General features: G+C 32.0%; 2 protein-coding genes across 8 annotated transcripts in view; one reads left to right on the top strand and one right to left on the bottom strand.

Moving 5' to 3' along the window:
- Positions 1-875: 875 nt before the first annotated feature.
- The window catches only part of LOC141454133 (uncharacterized), a 113970-nt gene continuing 96420 nt past the window's right edge, over positions 876-18425 (top strand). The window contains exons 1-4 of one of the 3 annotated variants that reach the window (XM_074128006.1): positions 876-1046; positions 1475-1757; positions 2145-2326; positions 17972-18169. The gene's annotated coding sequence lies outside the window, so the exon portion shown is untranslated. Of the gene's footprint in view, positions 1047-1474; positions 1758-1835; positions 2327-17971; positions 18170-18425 lie in introns of those variants that run through there. The other 2 variants (XM_074128007.1, XM_074128005.1) reach the window with 2 other exon arrangements.
- On the bottom strand, positions 5055-8655 carry LOC141454136 (uncharacterized). Of its 5 annotated transcripts, none has more exons than XR_012458464.1 (2): positions 8180-8655; positions 5055-5586 (listed from the first exon to the last, which is right to left on the bottom strand). XR_012458464.1 is itself a non-coding variant. In XM_074128032.1 (2 exons), exons 1-2 carry the CDS (start codon positions 7184-7186, stop codon positions 5103-5105), a joined length of 519 nt encoding a protein of 172 aa, XP_073984133.1. In that variant the 5' UTR covers positions 7187-7201; the 3' UTR covers positions 5055-5102. The 5 variants fall into 5 exon arrangements, 1 of the variants encoding a protein (XP_073984133.1); XR_012458463.1 differs by lacking the exon at positions 8180-8655 and adding an exon at positions 7612-8165; XR_012458465.1 differs by lacking the exon at positions 8180-8655 and adding an exon at positions 6964-7145.

Genomic DNA, 18425 nt, shown 5'->3' with positions numbered 1-18425 from the left:
TTACAAATAGTTTTTATAGTAGCAGCGGGAGTGTTGCAGTAGTTACAACTGGCGCAGTTGCAGTAGATATCAGTAGAAGCATCTGCTATTATTACTATTATTATGTTATTAGTAGCAGCTTTGACGGTTGCAGCAGTTGTAGTGGCTGGTAGTATTTGTGGTTACGGTAGCAGAAACAACATAAGCTGCTGGAGCGAGACGGAAGTTGTAGTAGCGGATGTTGTAGCAGGAGCGGGGCGGAAGTTGTAGCAGCAGATGTTGCTGCAGCAGAGTTGCAGTTGCAGCAGCAGCAGTCCCAGCAGAAGCGAGGTAGCTTCAGTAGCAGTAGCGGTTGCAGTTGCAGCAGTAGCATCTTTGGAAGCAGATGCAGTTGCAGTGGCAGCAGTATCAGCTTTGGAAGTAGACGCAGTTGCAGTAGCAGATGCAATAGTCGCAGCCGAGCAGCAGTTGCAGTGCAGAATTAGCAGTAGTAGCAGTTGCAGCAGTGGTAGCAGAAGTAGCAGCCATATTAGCAGTTGCAGTTGCAGCAGTAGCATCTTTGGAAGCAGAAGCAGTTGCAGTGGCAGTAGTAGCAGCTTTGGAAGTAGACGCAGTTGCAGTAGCAGATGCAATAGTCGCAGCTGAGCAGCAGTTACAGTGCAGAATTCGCAGTAGTAGCAGTTGCAGCAGTGATAGCAGAAGTAGCAGCCACATTAGCAGTTGCAGCAACAGCATCTTTGGAAGCAGACGCAGTTGCAGTGCAGAATTAGCAGTAGTAGCAGTTGCAGCAGTGGTGTGGTAGCAGAAGTAGCAGCCACATTAGCAGTTGCAGCAACAGCATCTTTGGAAGCAGACGCAGTTGCAGCAGTAGCAGGTTTGGAAGTAGACGCAGTTGCAGTATCAAATGCAACAGTCGCAGCTGAGCAGCAGTTGCAGTAGCAGTAGTGTAGCAGCAGCAGCAGTTGCAGTGCAGAGTTGGCAGTAATAGAAGCAGCAGTAGCAGTTGCAGTTGCCAGTAGTTTCCGGTAAAACTGTTCCTGATATAAGTATTGCCTAACATTTATGTGGTGAGTATTTAAAGTGTAAAGAAAATTATTGGAGCCAATATTGAAAAAAAATCGTTACTAACTAAAAGGTGTATTGAGTAAGATGTATTTCTGTTAATATTTTTTGGTTAATGCGTTATTATTGAGCCCATTAGTGGTGCTAAATTAAATATCCGATTTGAACATTATGTTTTTTATGTATGAAGGTTGTTTGTACAAGAATCGTCTGTTTCAATCTTAAATGATTAAGTTTCAATATTTTTAGATCTGATCTTCTTTTCCAGGCCCTAGATTTTACTGATGTATATTAGGCTTTTTTTTTCCTCATAAAATTTGTTTCTTTTTCAGGTTGAACGTCTTATCTAGCTATCTATATACATTCGTGCTTGATTAATCTGATCTGGAAATTATTTAAACTTATAATAAAACAGAAATATTTAATTTTACAGTTTTGTCAGTCCGTGGAGTAGCTATAACAGCAGTAGCAGTAGCGATAGCAGTAATAGCAGTTGGAGTAGTTAGTAGTAGCAACTTTGGCAGTAGCAGCTGTTAAGTTGCATCAGATGCAGCAGGAGCTTGGCAGCATAGTAGTAGCAGTTAGAGTATTAGCAGCAGCAGCAGTTCCAGCAGCAGCGTTGGCAGCAGTTGCAGTAGAAGCGTGGCAGCAGTAGCTGTAGCAGCTGTTCCAGTACCAGTAATTGTAGCTGTAGCTGCAATAGCAGCAGTCTCAGGGTTAGTTATACCATTTTGTCTTTGTATGCGTCTATATGAGGTTCCTACTTGAATAAACGGATGTGTGTGTGTGATTTATATGGGATATATGTGTAGCAGCGGAATGGTTTTGGGGAGTATATAGATTTGAGGATGTATATAGATATTGGGTTATGTATGATTAGGAAGCACATCCATAAGCTTACGGAGAAGTTTTGACAGGGCTGGGCTGGAGATATTCAGCTCTCCTTTAGAAGCCATGGCTTGTTTCAAGAGTAATTTAGAGTGACTTATAGCCATAACAAGTTAAGGTTTCTATATTGTCGAGGTGAGGTAAAGCTAGTACTTGATTTGTAATAGTTCCTGCTTACTAATCCCGGAGCTTTACTCCGTTGATTTTTTTTTCAGCTCTAATTAAGTTTTCCACTTAGAAGCGCTTCAAAATTGTTACTCCGCAACTTTCCAGGAGAACTGTATCACTTCCCATCACAGCTCAGGAAAAACATCGCACTATCTAGGGAATTTACTGACGTCAATAGATGTTATCTCAACCACCTGGCCATTAAAACTACCAAGTTACAAAAAAAGAGGTAAATTACTTGTTAATAAAGCCTTGGTGAATGGGAATATATTTGTAAGAAGTCTTTTCTCACGGCTCTGCATACTGAGAAGATAAGAAGTGTTTGATCTAGCCAGTATGCAGCTGTAAATGATCACTTCATTGAAATATTGCGCACGTCCTAATGATATTTACGCCCTCCCCCTAGGATGCGTTCCTAGGTAAGCAATTCCGTTTAGTTCTAAACTTATTTCAGATTCTAGACTTATTTCATTAATAATTAGGCTGTCATTCTATCGTCTTAAATGTTTATGATTTTCTGTTTTCTTCCCCTCTCCCCTAATAAACTATTATTCCCGTAGGTAGTTCCCAAGTTTCTTGAAGTACTATTAAGATTCCTCTCATAGGTGAGGTAAGATTATTTCTCTGGTCCTTTTTTTCTCTGAGGCTTTAAAGGGTATTGATACATTTAGAATTCAAAGCTCATTTTATAAGGGTATACCAGATTTTCCCTTTGTTATTCTAAGCTGTTAAACAATGTTTTATTCTAACCTTTTTCTATTGCTCTCGATCGTTCCAGTTTTTGCGCAAAAAAAACATAAAATTTTCATTTTCCTTAAGTAACACCGTATTGTATCAGCACTAAAGTATGGTGGGCCATAAATAGGCTAATGGGTGATTAAAGTTAAAAAAGTAGCTTGAGTTCTTACTATCAAGAAAATGTTCAAAAACTGAATAATAACATTAATTAAATCTATTTCCGCTCAGTAGAATTTTATAAAAAACCTTAGCGCCATATTCTCACGAATAGAGCTCTCTTATGTAAACAGGGTTGCAGTTGTTTGGGTACAAAAGTTAAGAAGGTTTCTAGTACTAAAGTTTCTAGTTTCTAGCACCGTATCTTGCTAAAAGGTGAAGTAAAAGAAGAATAATAAATTTAATTTTATTATCAGACATTGGAAAGAGAACATATCAGAAAGAGTTACATTTTTTCATTTCAACTAACATCATTTTACTTATAAAATTAAATTTATTAACTATTTCTTGTTAAAAGAAAAAACAAGCTCCTTTCAATGTACACTTCTAAGAGCTGTAGGTGAACCAGTCAGTCCTTCACCAGTTCCACGTAACGCCCTCAATGCTACAATTCTGCTTAGAGCTTTTTCTCTTATTTGTATTTTAAATTGAATATTATTACAGAATTATAAAGAAACAATTATCGAAATTCTAATGAGAGCTAATTGTCCATTGTTTTAACATTGATCAATGATATTTAATTCCGTCTTTTTTCTTATTTCCTGAAATCATCAGGAAACAAATACATCCAACCGGAATTACTTGAAGGATTTCTACTATTTCAGGTTGGTATATTTAAGTTGATAACTAAATATGTTTGAATTTTTATAATTTCAAATAAATCTTTCCTTTTTTTTTCTTGAAATCTCGAATTTTATTTCTTTTTCTGTTAAGTTCTTATTAGACGTAATCGTTTTCAAACTTAAGTTGTGAAAGAGCTGTACAATCGTCTCTTTTCAGTCTTGCCCATAATTCTAGATAAAATTAGTCTACTTGATATGATAAATGTATGGAATCATTCAACAAGTTTTTACTTCTGAAATTTTTCTTTTCTTGGATGAATTTCTGATCCACAAGTGGAAGACAAAACAGTAGTGTTTTATAAACTAAACGAATTTCTTTTCAACTTCAATAATCAGATCAGAGTTCGCCATCATTAATACTCTTTTTTATTCATTCACATTTAATTTATTTACCACATTGTATAATGTTGTTTTGACTATTTTCTTTGTTTTAACGAACTTCAAAGTTTTCTAATATTATAATAAAATATTTTATATGGTGCTATGAGCGAAGGTAGAAAATGAAATTTACTTTTCATTATTTTATCTTAGGAGTGCTTGAGTCCTTATTTTTTTAGTTCTATTCTATAAGAAAAACGATAAAATAGTCAAGCATAACTAAGTCACAGTGTTGGGAACGCTTTCCTAGAATAGTTTCTCAGGTATTCCAAAGATGACACCTCAGTTAAAAAAGTTGGAAGGATTTTCGGGGAGTGCAGGGTTCGATGTGTCAGCAGATTAGAACAACCACTCTTTGGCTCCAGGAAGAGGAGGAGACGGAGTATTGGGATCATATTCTCTAGCTTAAGCTCCCCCTTGCCTTCCCAAGAGTTCACTTCTCTACCACATGATAACTGTGCCTTCTTTAGCCGCATCAGAAAATAGTCAAGAATATTTCTTCGATGAAAGGACCTGCTGCCTTCAGAGGCCCTGTTTACGAATCAGTCGTCCCTGTACCAACTATCCTTCGGCTGTTTTGCGTGACACTTAACTCTAGAGATTGCATGTGGGTTAGCTAAACCATCTCAAACCATCATTAAATTATCTTTGCAGTTCTTTGTACATTTTGTAAGTTTGGAATTGTCCGTATTTTATATTATTTGTGTAGTTAGCTGGGAATTTGCTGGGACTCCAACATATTTAACAAAAAGTTTCTTTGGTGGTTAATTTTGTGTTAAATTTATGATTTTCTTTTAAAGGAGAAAATTAGAAACTACCTGATTATACAATTCATAAATCTTACATGAATGTTCTCAACCACTTCCTATATTTAAAATATATAAGTTTAAAATACATATATACCTTACAATTTTTAAGTAATCTTTAATTGTTGAAACCATTAAAATGGTTACTTTTGTGATTTAAGGCCTTAAAAATTAATAATCAGATGAAAATCGTACAATTTGATTGAAGCTTTTATTTTAGACATACATCAAAGATTTGCAATTTTCAGTTAAAATTGGAAATTCTATAGTTATCTATAAAACTTATATAAATTGGACGGCTTCCGTTAGCGGTAATTTGTTCTGTGTAAATTTGTGGCATTTTAAAACGCCTCCTCGAGCTCTTTGATCCATGAACCCATGATGGTGATATCCATTTTGGTAATTTTTGGGGTTGTACTGGAATATTATAATCTTCTTCCAATAATTCAATATATTTATCCAAATATTTGTTTTCAGTTGGTCTGTATTTTAGGAAGATATTTAAATCTAAATATATACGTGATTTGTCCAACGCTTTGAATGGTACAGATAGTGTTCTAGGTTTTAAATGTGAAGGAGCTGCTATTATCGCTATATCTGTACCACCTCTTGGTTGAGCCAATAGACTTTTCAACAAATATGTCGTATGTTTTAATTGGGGTAGTGTGATGTTTGGCCCGCCAAATCGTAAATTCGTTTGTACTGCCTGCCTAACTAATAGTAATAATCTGAAAAAAAAAATTAATCATTAGGTGGAAACACCCTTTCAACGATAAATGTTTTATCTTAAAACTTTTTCTATGTTACTTGGCTTTAATTTAAAGTTTTTTTGCACCTATTTAGTTAGGGTAACGTCCCAGAACAAAATGTTTTTTTTTTTCAGGTGGGGTTTACTTCGCTATTATCAATTAAGTATAGTGGACGGAGGAGACTAGCAAACATAGTTTACTACAAAGTACAATATATTAAACATTAAAGAAAATCCAAGGCCTAGGTAGGAAATCGAATCCAGTACCACAATACATATTAGCTCCTTTAGGAAAGGTTCTAAAAGAAATGTAGGAATTTTTCGAGCGGGCTTTTTTCAGTTTCGGAATTTTGTGCATTCCGTTTAATTCTCATCATTATTAAACAAGTGAAAGTCATCACGTAATACTAAAATGACACTACAGTGGAAAGCCTAACTATAACCATCCCATTACAGCCCTAAATTGAATGTTTTATAGAAAGATTATAGAACTACATGGATGTAATCAATGTCACCATGTTTGAAGAAAGTCAACCCAAAAAACATGAAAACAAAAAATGTGTAATGACTATAAAGTTGAAAGCATGTTTATTTTCTCTTTTTTCACATATTAACCGACTAAATTTCCAAAGCTTTCCTATTTGGATACTACTACTGCTTTTCCCTTCGCCACCGCTAACAGGGATTCACCTCCAGTGCCCTCTTTGTGCTCTAATAAAACTAGGTAAACTACAAAGGGGTTATTGGCAGTGATATTAGGGTAAAAATAGACCGAAATCAGATCCGCGCTAAAATCTTTTGGATATAAAGGACGTTGTTACAAGTTTCTGTTAATTCTCAAAATTTCAATTTACCCAGAAGAAATAGTTCAGATAAAAATAATTTTTTCTTTTATATGGAATTGCGAAGGTTGTAATTAAGTAGTTGTGAAGGTTTAAAGAAAATCGTTCGAGCCATTTTCCAAAAATTGCGGCAAGTGGGTGAAAAAAAGTAAAAAATGCGCCCTTCATAAAGATTTGGATTTATAAATTGTGTATAAGATTGTTAGAGGTGACAATTCTTATCATGCATTTAATATTTAATGTTGTAACAGTTATTAGTTGATTTTTTTTTCCGGGTAAACAACGATAAATAAGTTGATTTAAAAAGTCTGGAATACTTACGAGAACTGCACCGCTATTATAATTGTAAACATAATGAATTTTTGTTTCCATAGTTTTGGAAACATAAATACATATTTTCGAACTGATTAACTTTCTCACTCTCTCTCTATTATTAATCACCACTAAAAAAACAAATATTTTTCATCCTACTTTTTTCTAGAACTAGAAAATGCTTCACCATAATCTTGCATCACCTAAAATTTCTTATTTTGCCGATTAAATTGAATGTTGAGCGGAATAATAAAGGTGCATAATATTTGCTTGATGTTTATCTTTCAACAATGTAACATCAATTTTCAAACTGTGCTAAGCAAAATAACCTGTTCTCACAACTTATTAATGCTGTGTTAACAATGTTATTGCTAATTGAGCGATCACTAACCCGAGTCTCATTTCGGTACTATCAGTAAAGATCATCTTTGGTAAATATTTTATCAAAATCGTGCGAATTTTTATTAAAATAAAGAACATATTTTATGAATTCTCAACACGTGAGATTTTTCCCTTTTTGAAAATATTTTACTATGCCATTTTTTTTATTGTTCTTTTTTTTTTTTGGCGCATTAACAGCTGAGGTTATTAGCGCCCGGAGCTTTTTCCAGTGAACTACCGGCCTCCGGACAATGTTCTCTCGTTACAGACAACACTGTCCATCACCGGACAGTGAGCTGTAAGAAGCTCCTAGGAAGAGAAAATCTAAGGGTCAGCTGTTTTTTATTGTTGAATGCGTATTATGACTATTTGTTATGTGTAACACATGTAAGAAAAAATAAAAAAGACCTGTAACATCGCTTATTACAGGTAAAATAAATGTTAGATAATTTTATAAACATTATACATACATCTATGTGGGCGGTAGAGATCAAAATTTTCAAGGTCTTTACCAAACTTGGAGTCTTTTTGCATTAGAAAATGTATGCATTCAACTACCACGTTGAGTGCTACTGTAATTTTATATAATAGAATTTTGCATCTGTTTAGCTTATTTAGGGTGAATTTCTTTTTCATATCTGTGTGCTCTGTATATTTTGCAATTTAGGCCAATTCTTCTAGTAGAACTTAAAAATCATCTGGTGTGCGAACTTACTCTTGTAGTAATCACTATTTGATTTATACTGTTTTATAAAACTGAATTGTTCAGAAAATTCAGTAGCCCATCATAACTACATGCTAGATGCAGTAGTTCTGACAGAAATTGTCAGGTATCATTTTATAAATCTATATACTTCCCTCCAAATGGCATTCTCTTCAAATTCGGAATTCCAACTATGCTTTTAATATTTCGTTGAATTTTATATTTATAGTGATATCCGAGCGAAAACTCGAAAAACGAACAATAAAAAAAGGGCATTAAATCATTAATTTCACTAAAAGACAGTAAAGAATACAGCATTTTTTTTTTACGCTTACCTAATTTTACTTGTTTTTTCATAGATAACGTAATTCTTGTTTTAAGATCTTGAGAGTCTAAATCATTCATAACTTTAGCCACAAACTCAAAAACACTGGACCAATTTGTAAAAATAAAACCTTTTTCGTACTCAGAACAAATTTTATATTTCTGGCGTGCATAAAATGTGCATGTTGCTTATATTCTCTCATACAATCGATATGAGAATATAAAAATATCGGGATATCCTGAATTTATTTCTCTTTTTAGACTACTCGTTCCGATAAAGTTCTGTTTTAAAACTTTGTAAAAATGTTTTTAATCTCTAGAAAAGAACGTGTTCTTTATGAAATTGTTATTTTTTTAATATTTGATCTTGCACAATTTACCGTTTTCGATTATGGTGAATATCCCTAAAACATACATTACGTATACTCACGAGAGGAATTGGGTGAGAAAGTGAGTGGGAGAGAGAACAATTGTAAAACTTCTTCATGCTCAGGGAACCTCAAAATTTCTAATTCTGATGAATACCTAAAATAGTGTGAAAACATTTGTCAAAAAAGCCTCCTTTAGGTTAAAATAAGTATCCTTAAACACTCAGTTAGTTAATGTTTATATAGTTCCGAATATAATCACTTTTACCAAATAAATATTACAATTAAGTGGGGTTTTTGCATGAAATCTTATCTGTCGAAAATGATTCTTTCTCCGGATTAATGGGGATTTTCTCCATTAATGAATTTTATTTGTACATCTTTAATAACTTGGAAATTCCATCTCAGTTTTATATAATAAAGTTAATCTTGAATCTTGTTTATTAAAGAAGTTGGAAATATTGTATCTAAAACAGATCTAAAACAGAAGTAGCAATTATGAGATCTATTCTGTTTGCAGGTAATATTGGGATGCACTGTTGAAATACCACTCTATATTACTTAAATAATTTTCATATTATTATTAGAGGATAATTTAACAAAACTGGTTTGAAACTGATTGTAACCTAATCAAAAAGATGGTGTATTGTAAAGTTCATTTTAAAAATTTAATTTGCCACTTATACGATTATTACGCTGATAAATGTATTCCTAACGTATTAATGTAATCGTTTAAATTATAATTGTAAAGCCAGAGAGGTCTGGGTTGGTTAGATCATCTAGCACTACTTCTTTCTGGATATCTGATTAATACTTGCTGACAACTGGCTATGCTACTAATTGTACCTTACTAACTTCACACCTCATAATTATTGTGTTTAAAGTATAAAAATCGACGCTCAATAAACAGATTTCGTGAAGATTTTTAATTTATTGCTACTTTTAGCTACTGTATATTATTTTGCTATCTCCGAATCATTTATATTTACTGTAGGCCCTCTTTATTAAATATCAAGTTATAATAATAGACATTGGGTATAATTTGCACATTTTTGCTTTCATAATTGTTTCTATCACTTTCTTAATGAAGTTATGCCAAGATTAGTTTAGATCAGACACAGAATAGAATCAGACTCAGAGTATCTGTTCCCTCAGGTATTGCAGTAAAAAGAGGCTTTTTTTTGTATGCTATGTAGGTTTTTAAAGGGAAAACCTATTCTTTTCTCAAATTCCAGTGTTTCCCATTAATTGTTTTTGCTTATATACTCCTTTGGTAAATGGCATCAAATTTTCATATACTAAGCTGTTAATTTCAAAAGCAATCAGCTGATTCCAAGAGACCTCCTATCCAGATTTTTAGTAAATTTTGAAATGTTTTTGAAACAACTATCATACTTCTTTTTTCATTGATAGATTTTCATTCTGTAGTGAAGAATCATTCTAGAAAGAAAATTTCTTCTTCCAGAGATAACCGCTCAAATCACAAACTAAACTCGTTTGTCATGCTTACACACAGTCGCACCCTTCGGTGCTCTTCGCGGCAAAGCCATCATGTGAGAGAATGACCTTCAGAAAGAGTATATTATAGCAAAACCAACAAGAAAGACGTTCTAGGTTGCCCTAGCATAAGTTGACAAGTTTCGACTTCACTCGAAACATTAAAATTTGTGTGCTCTAATGGAAAAAGTGGCATTTACGGATTTATGCAACAACTCAAACATTTGTAAATAGATCTTAGAGGTCGAGAGCAAAGAGTTAATCTATAAAAACGTTCTGCAAATGGATTAATAATTACATGTTTTAATGTAATTGCTTTGATATAAATAATTTATCTCTTTAATTGGACATTAGTTAATAAGATAGAATTAGTATGTCTTGTTATTATTTTTTTATAACATAGTTTCATTTGTGTTTTACATGTCCTTGATTATTTCAGTGTTTGAGTGCAAAGTCTCTGTGTGTTTTTTACTAAAACTTATTGCACCAAAATAAAAGAGTGGCACATTAATTGTGAGTGTCTTTCAAAGTGTGTATGTGCTCGATGATAATGTATCGATAGGTATATGTGTATGACTTTGGGTGAATTTGTGTTTATAAGGGTATTTTACAATGGAGGGCGCCTTGTTAAGTGCATGTGTGATTGTGTGTGTATAGTTCACTACCACCACAAACACAAAACACATCAACAACAGACCAACAGACGTGTGGCCTACATATATATATAACTAACTACAGTAGACACTTCCCTATATGGACATCGACCTCACCTTCACTCTTTTTAGCTCTGAGTGAGTACAACACCACGTCTATTTCAACATTCAACATTTCTGAATAATAAAATAACCAATGCTCATGAAAAAAAGAAAAAGCATCACTTTTATTATTTGTAGTACATAATCTGTAATGTTAGTATTACCTGTAAATTTACTTGTGACAGACAATAGTCATATTGTTTACAACCAAATTGCAGTATTAACCGTTTCTGTACTTCTGAAAAAGAATCCTTTCATGTTCGTGACTTCAGGAGGTGAATGACGCCTTTATTACGATATAGGGTTATGAGGATGTAAAGAGAATTTGGGATTGCAAACGTCAGTGTGAACCCATTTATCATAGCTGGAAACTTTTTACTATATAGTCCCCACTTACATCTTAAAAACGTAAACTTTTATGTTTAATTTTAAGATAATTGCTAAAATTTAAATTATAAAAATTAGAATAAGTGAAAATTTAGCGGGTATTTCACGCAAGATTTTATTTGGGTTGATATCAATTGACAAGTCTGCACGATTTGCTGTACAAATTAAAACATGCACGAAAATATTCTTATTTTCCAATTATACTGAATTGTTTGCCCTTGTAAAATAATTTTAGCCTTTCTTTTGCCTCAGGATGTAAGAATAAAGTACACATTCTTCCAGGTATTAAATAAATAATGGATTATCAAAGAGAATCTAATTTATGTTAAATTATTGAAGCGATTTTTTCTTAATTATTCATGTAATATAACTTCTAATATAATTTCCTTCAAGACTTTTCAAATTATATACTTCAAATTTGATCAAAAAATATGATAAACAAAACACTTAAACAAAGTAAGTGGGAGGGAAGTGTTTAAAAATATCCATATTATTAAAAACAGTTTTTGAAAATAACAGATATGAGACAGTTATCTATACTTTACATCTTTCTTCTTTGTTACAAATTAATGGAATTTCGGTTTTAAAATTTTTTGTTTTGTAATTTTTGATTGCGGCAGTATAAAATAATCATTTGGAATGAATCAACTTTTTTTTACCAGATGCCAAATTATGTCACGTATTGAATTTTCTTGTGGGTGTTTCAAGATTTAATTTAGTATACGATTTTATTTTTTGAATGATAAAGAATAAATTTATAATTTAAATAGTTTCTTTGCAAATAACTGGGTAAAGTTCCTAATTTGAGGTAAAAACCTTTTTTTAGTCTTTGTTTTTGCAAAATGATTTTTAAGAAAATATATTTTCTCTTTTCACTTCTAGTTAAAAATTAAGTAATCGCCTATTTTTTCAGGCGGGGCTTAACGTCCAACTACCAATTAGGTCTTTTCACTTATCCATTCTTAGCTATTGAGGATTTTCTTCTTAAAGAGTGTCTAAGACTTTTGTTGAAGTCGCTTTATTTAGGTTGCTTTTTGGAAAGATTAGTTTACACTGCCCTTCTGATACTAGGGAATTTAGTAGTAAACTAACTAACGCCATGTTGAATTTAATGCCTTTTTATCTTATCAATAATGATTTCATTTAAAATCAAGTTTTTAATAAAATAAAATTCGAGGTAGAATCGTAATAAATTCCGTGGGAGAAATTCAAATTACTTTTTGAATACATATGTAAAGTAGAAGCTTAGCCTTGTTTACATGTAACATTTTGTAGCATTGGCACGTTACTACGAAAGCAAGATATCATTTTATGACTCAGAATGGAGAGCCGATTATAGTTACAATTTATTTTTGTATATATAATTTATAATAATATATAATCTAGTGAACTTGTTAAAGTAACTGTTTAGTTTTAGGAGTTTCTATATATACTTAGGGAATAATAGTGAGTCATGCCTTTTGATGTGAGTTTTGATTTCGTAACTAATAAGTTACTTTTTTTTTTAACAATAATATACCAAATACAGTTCACAATTAGAAAATAAAATTAAAAACATTGGTATCATGTTTTCGAGCATGCTTTCGAGTTAACTAATTTTATTTTGTCTCCTATTTGCGGTCGTTGTAAATGCAAATATTTTTGAGTTTGTTTCAAGCACAAACTCCTTTCTTTTTTGTATAAAGTTTAGTATTGAACGAAATAATGTATAAAAAGTAATCGAAGTTTTCTTTTTGATTAACAGGAGGGGGGAATTACCTTTCTTCAACTAATCTTGTTTCGTCTAGTGTACATTGAAAAGTCAGGTATTGATCAGCATGTAAGGTTATATGTGGGACACAAATTGAAAGTAGTTACCTAGTTAGACAATCATCCATATCTCATGCAATTGTTGAACTGTGACCACCATTACATTGATGTGATCTATCGGTTTCGTTATAAACTTGACATTGCTTTCACTTTGTCCAGCATTCCTTCTGCCTTACTTACATAAGTTTTAAATTCTACGGTTGCAAGTAAAAATTCTGAGAACTTAATGCTGAAAAATAAAAACACTTTACGACTTGCCCAACATTCCGATTGAGTCCGTTGTTTTTATCCGGAACAAACCGACATGTCAACTAATTATAAATGATACCTGATATAATGATGTTACTGAGATATTATGATACCTTTCTGAACTGCTGATCGATAATAGCTTATAGTGTCACAGTTTGAATAATCTTGCAAGTTATCTCATTTAGAACTATTTCTTCATCTTCAAGTTGCACGATCTTCAAAAATGATAATCGTCTTGTTTGTTTTTTGGTGAATCGCCACCTAAAAACCAAGATTTTTGGTTTTTTACCCTTCCATTTTCGCAACTTTAAACATTTCTTCAAATTTAGATGCCAGTTAGCTTGAAATTTAGATAAACTCAGAAGCGTTTTCGTGTACTAAATAACCAGGGATCGCAGCAATTATTAAGTTTATCTTTTAATATTTAGGTTTATCTTTTACTTTCATTTTAAACCTACTAATTGTAGTAGTTAGCTAATTTTAACCCTACTAATTCAGTTGTATTGAAATAGAACTCAAGATTCATCAAAAGTATTGAAGAAAAAAAAAATTAAGAAACTCTGAAATCAAGGTATTATTCGAGAGTATCTTTCGTACCTCGACCTTCTTTTTTATTATAAAAGACAAAAACTATTCCAAAAATCTACACGGTTGCAATACCCACTCTTATGCGGAGTATGAGTACATATTTTTGATCTCTACCATTTTCCTTAAGACTTTAAAATAATTAATTTTAATAAAAATAATTTACTAAATTTTAACGTGCTTATAAAAAGTATTACTTTCCATTGTCATTGTAAGCGCAATATCTAGAATGGTAAAAAACACATTTGGCGCAGTTCTGTTGCGTAGGAAGCTCTGGTAAGGAGTGACCAGTTTTTTGTTTTGTAATTAAGGATATGCACTTTTGTCCTTATTTCTTAACTTTACTATAATTTATATTTAATTCTTTTATTTCTTTGATTTAAATATTATTATTAAAATATTATTTATTTAAGGGATATTAAAATCTTTTGTATAAAACAACAATCTTTGATTTGAAGTTAAGTTACTATGATTATAGGATTCATTATGCGTTAATAAATAAATAAGAAAACCAATAGTATAATTATATAATTCATTTGGCAATCGCGAATTAACAAAAAAAATAGATGTAAGATATTCTGCGCAAATAGAAATGAAAGCACCGCGTGTTATTAGGAAGTCTGTCAAATATAACGCCTCCACTAATCGACAGTCTTGTCTATGACATCATCTATTTCCCACATATTTCTTTATATTATCTATTATCATCTCATTTTGCATTTTTTACCTTTCTTTTCTTCTTTTTTTCTATTTACTATTACTTCACTTTATTAATTAAATAGTTCAAATTCTTATTAAAATAAATGCAATACATTTTGACAATATTGAAATGACATACAGATTCTATTCATTGAAACAGTTTGAATTTTGAAGATCAGTAATGTGAAATTGTGGAATTTATACCGTAAGATATTCGTATATTTTCGAAACGTTGAACAGAGGTCCATTTGTACTGAAGGGTCTGTGCAGAGAGGTCTAACTTTTAATTGAGAGTTAAAAAAGGGAAGAAATTTAATTTCAGAGTTTTCCCACCAGCCGTTTTGGCGCTATCATCTGTAGGTCTAAAGTATTGAAAGCATTTAATCGCAAACAAATGATTGCAACGCTATCAAAGAGGTTAAGAGACCGCGTCATCCCTTTTCTGATGTAATGTTGCTGAAAGGGATCCTAAGAAGTTGCATACTGAACGTTTTGTTCAGCAACATCCGAATTAGCCTTGCATGAAGACCAGTCACCAGACTGATCTCCATGTTTAAGGATCAGATCAATCGTAAGTTTTGCGCAAACGGTACAAATTACAAAATTACAGATTTTTATTTATCACTATAAATATACACATACACATACATATGCAATTTAAGTTAAATTTGCAAAAAATGAAGTCTTAAAATACTTAAAATGGTCCTTAATATCCAGCAACCCTGAAATTTGGCTTTAGCCAGTCCAATCGATGCCTGTGTTTTTGGCATTTTGGAAACAATAAACATTCCAAATCAAACTTGACTACAGATATATATATATATTAAGTTCTTGGTGGCATAAATGCTACTTAAAATTTTATATTCAACTAATTTTTCAATACTTTTCAACTTTTCGAATAATTTTAAAACAGTAATTCCAAACTATTTCATAAATAGTTTTTATTTAATACCTTTGTTAACTATTAACTGTGTGTGACAATTGAACATTCTGTAACAAATGGACAAACTATTGTTACAATAGTAGTGATCTTCAAAATTGACTTTTATGTTTCTTTAACTAGCTTTTTTTAATGATTCAAGGACATTATTTTATTAATTTGCGAATTACTACTTTATTTTCTGTTATAAGAAATCTAAAAAATAAACTTTTTTTTTTACATTCTATTACATCTATTTTACACGTGTAAAGTAGCATTTAGATCGTAAAGATATGGTATATTTGTTTAGTTGTATCTGTTTGGGTAATTACCTGCAAGTTCATTGTTTCAATTTTTAATTTTTGGCTAACTTGAATTAAATTTGAGAATGTGTTGATTTTTGTTTTTTTAGCTGTGAGAAGAGCAATGGAATACCAAATATAGGAATCTGAGAGATAAAAAACAAAAACAAAAATCACATTTACTTTGCGCCCACTTTGTGAGTCACTTCCTATAGTTGCAGTTTGACAGTGACACCATCCCAACCTACCTTGTTCACTAAAGTGTACATTTATATGTACCACGCAAATTATGTACAATCAATTTGTGTTTAATTTCTGCTACATTGAAAAAGTCAATTTTTTTAAAAAATTTTGTGTCAAGTTTCACCTTCACTTTATTAGAGTCGATTGAAGTGTTCATGTCCGCCATAATATTAAAGAACTGGTTCTTAGCCTTCAGTTATCCTGATTAGCCCACTCTCAATCTTTAAGGCATCGTTCCGGCTTGTCCGTGGTGCTACATCCCTTCTTGGCGAATATTTCTTTCACCTTACAGTTTAAAATTTTCTATATCTATTTTCCCTGTCCACCTTCTTCAAACGAATGATTATTATCCTATCATTTTTCGCAACATCTTTATGTGTGCTCTCAAATACCTAATTGTGCACCTAGCAACTAAGCTTTTTAAAACTCTTAAGGTATACATTAATAGCTCTTTTATTAGATTAGGAGATAAGGTGGGTCCTATTTCCACCTTATCTCCTAATCTAATAAAAGAGCTACTAAGGTATACCTTAAGAGTATCCCTCATTCCATAGTCAAAAGGACACACTTTGCCGACCTTAAAGGTCTAAAATGAAAAACTATTTCTTTTTACTAAATCCTTCAGTTTACTCACTAGCCATTTTCACGCATACTAAGTCTCACTTCTCATGTTACAAACTAGCGATTGCAACGGAGTCAGGTAGGATTTTAAGAGACTATTTCTTCTCAAAACGCCGCCTGAATTGGGAGCGGAAGGTTGTTTCAGCAACAGTAGGGGACGCAGTGTAGATGTTTTGAGCCTTCAAGAAGGTTTATGGCCAGATTAGCATGATTAGTACGTCTGGTTGAATGCAAACACAAGGCCATTTACTAGCGAAACCGATAAGAGGGGTACCAGTTTGACCAGGACAGGTATTGAGATGAACTTGTAAGTCGTAGTGCCCTAAATAACTATCTTTTCGGACCAAAGGATCTAAAAATAGCGGCCATCAAAACAGTGGTCTTCGCTGCTAAATCAGAGGGTAAAGGAATCGCTCTCTAGTAATCCTAGTAGAAGTTCTCACATTGGCTGAAACAAGATATAGCAGGCTATCCAACTAACAATCTAATTAAAAAAACCAGTAATGTTGCCTACATAAATGTTATTATTTCTCGAGCTTTTTTAGTATACATTTTTCTGTTTTTTCCTCTTAATTTAGGATTGTTTCCTGTTTTCTTGTCCCTGTCATGCTGCCTTTTAATTTCATTCTGACAGCAGTATTCACTTTATATCACATTTCCTCCATTACATATAAATATATATTTTTTTCTTCTTTTTTTTTTAAAAAAAAGAAGACTTCTTTCCATCTCATGGATTACTTTTTATTATTTACTTCTACAATTTTTCCTTGGGGATTTGAAATAAATTTTTTACTACACAGTGAAATTCACAAAACATAAAAATTCATAAATAAATTTCTTTTGCCCTAATGCTCGCTTTTTATCCTCGTGACATTTTACTTCTGCGTTTCATTTTTGTATTCTTTTAAGTTAAAAAAATCAATAAAACTTAACTCTGTTATACTTTGATTTGTAAAATAACATTTTGCTTTGTATTAAAAAGTTTGACATTTTAGCCACGTAGTGTGGGCGGAAAATGTGGAATAGAATATTTTTATTTGTTGTGAATTTTGCTAACTCACCGATAAACCAGACATTGTAAAAATTAGGAAATAATCATCTGTTGAGGTTTGCATTTATTAAAATTGCTTAGAAAATAAAAGTAGTAGGAATTAAAACAAACACCACCACATTTTTAAAAGTAGGTTTAGGATTCTGTACTGATTTTCTGATGCAGGTATTAAATTAGGCAGAAATTCAACTATATTTTTCGTTATTATAATTTTCTAAGACTAATCTAGACAAAGAGAAAATGGTGTGTGTATGCTTTAAAACGGAAAATTCTGTTTATTTATTAATAGATTTATTAACAGAACTTGTTCAATTACAGATGATTATGGAGAACTATAAGAGACATGGTTGCCATGTATGTGTGAAATGATTCTAAACAGCTATTAAAGTACTGGAGTGGAATGCCTTAGAAGGAGAGTTGTTCACTAAAGGACAGTGCAATTGCATGAGGTGGACAACTTATTTGTGCAATAAGCAATTGCACCAGAGTACCTTCATCAAAAGCTGATTGGAATGCGTATGTATACTTCTCATTTGACATTATTTAAAAATTGGTTGTGTTCTAATTTCTCCTTAGAAATAGATTTTAATAAAGGAAGGTGTAAGGGACATTCACGAAAATTAACTATAAACCACGTAAAAAAAAGAAAGAAAATGCTGAAGAAGTAAAATAAGTTTTTGCTTCAAAGATCGTATAAGTAATTAGTTTATTAACAAAATAAATACTGAATAAATGTATTCAGCCTGTTAATAGTATCAGTGATCACATTAAT

This window comes from Rhodnius prolixus, unplaced genomic scaffold, assembly GCF_049639745.1.
Source record: "Rhodnius prolixus isolate KJV_2025 unplaced genomic scaffold, Rpr scaffold_9, whole genome shotgun sequence".
Lineage (NCBI taxonomy): Eukaryota > Metazoa > Arthropoda > Insecta > Hemiptera > Reduviidae > Rhodnius > Rhodnius prolixus.
Note: the sequence above shows the minus strand (reverse complement) of the source record. Positions and strands in the feature narration are given on the sequence as shown.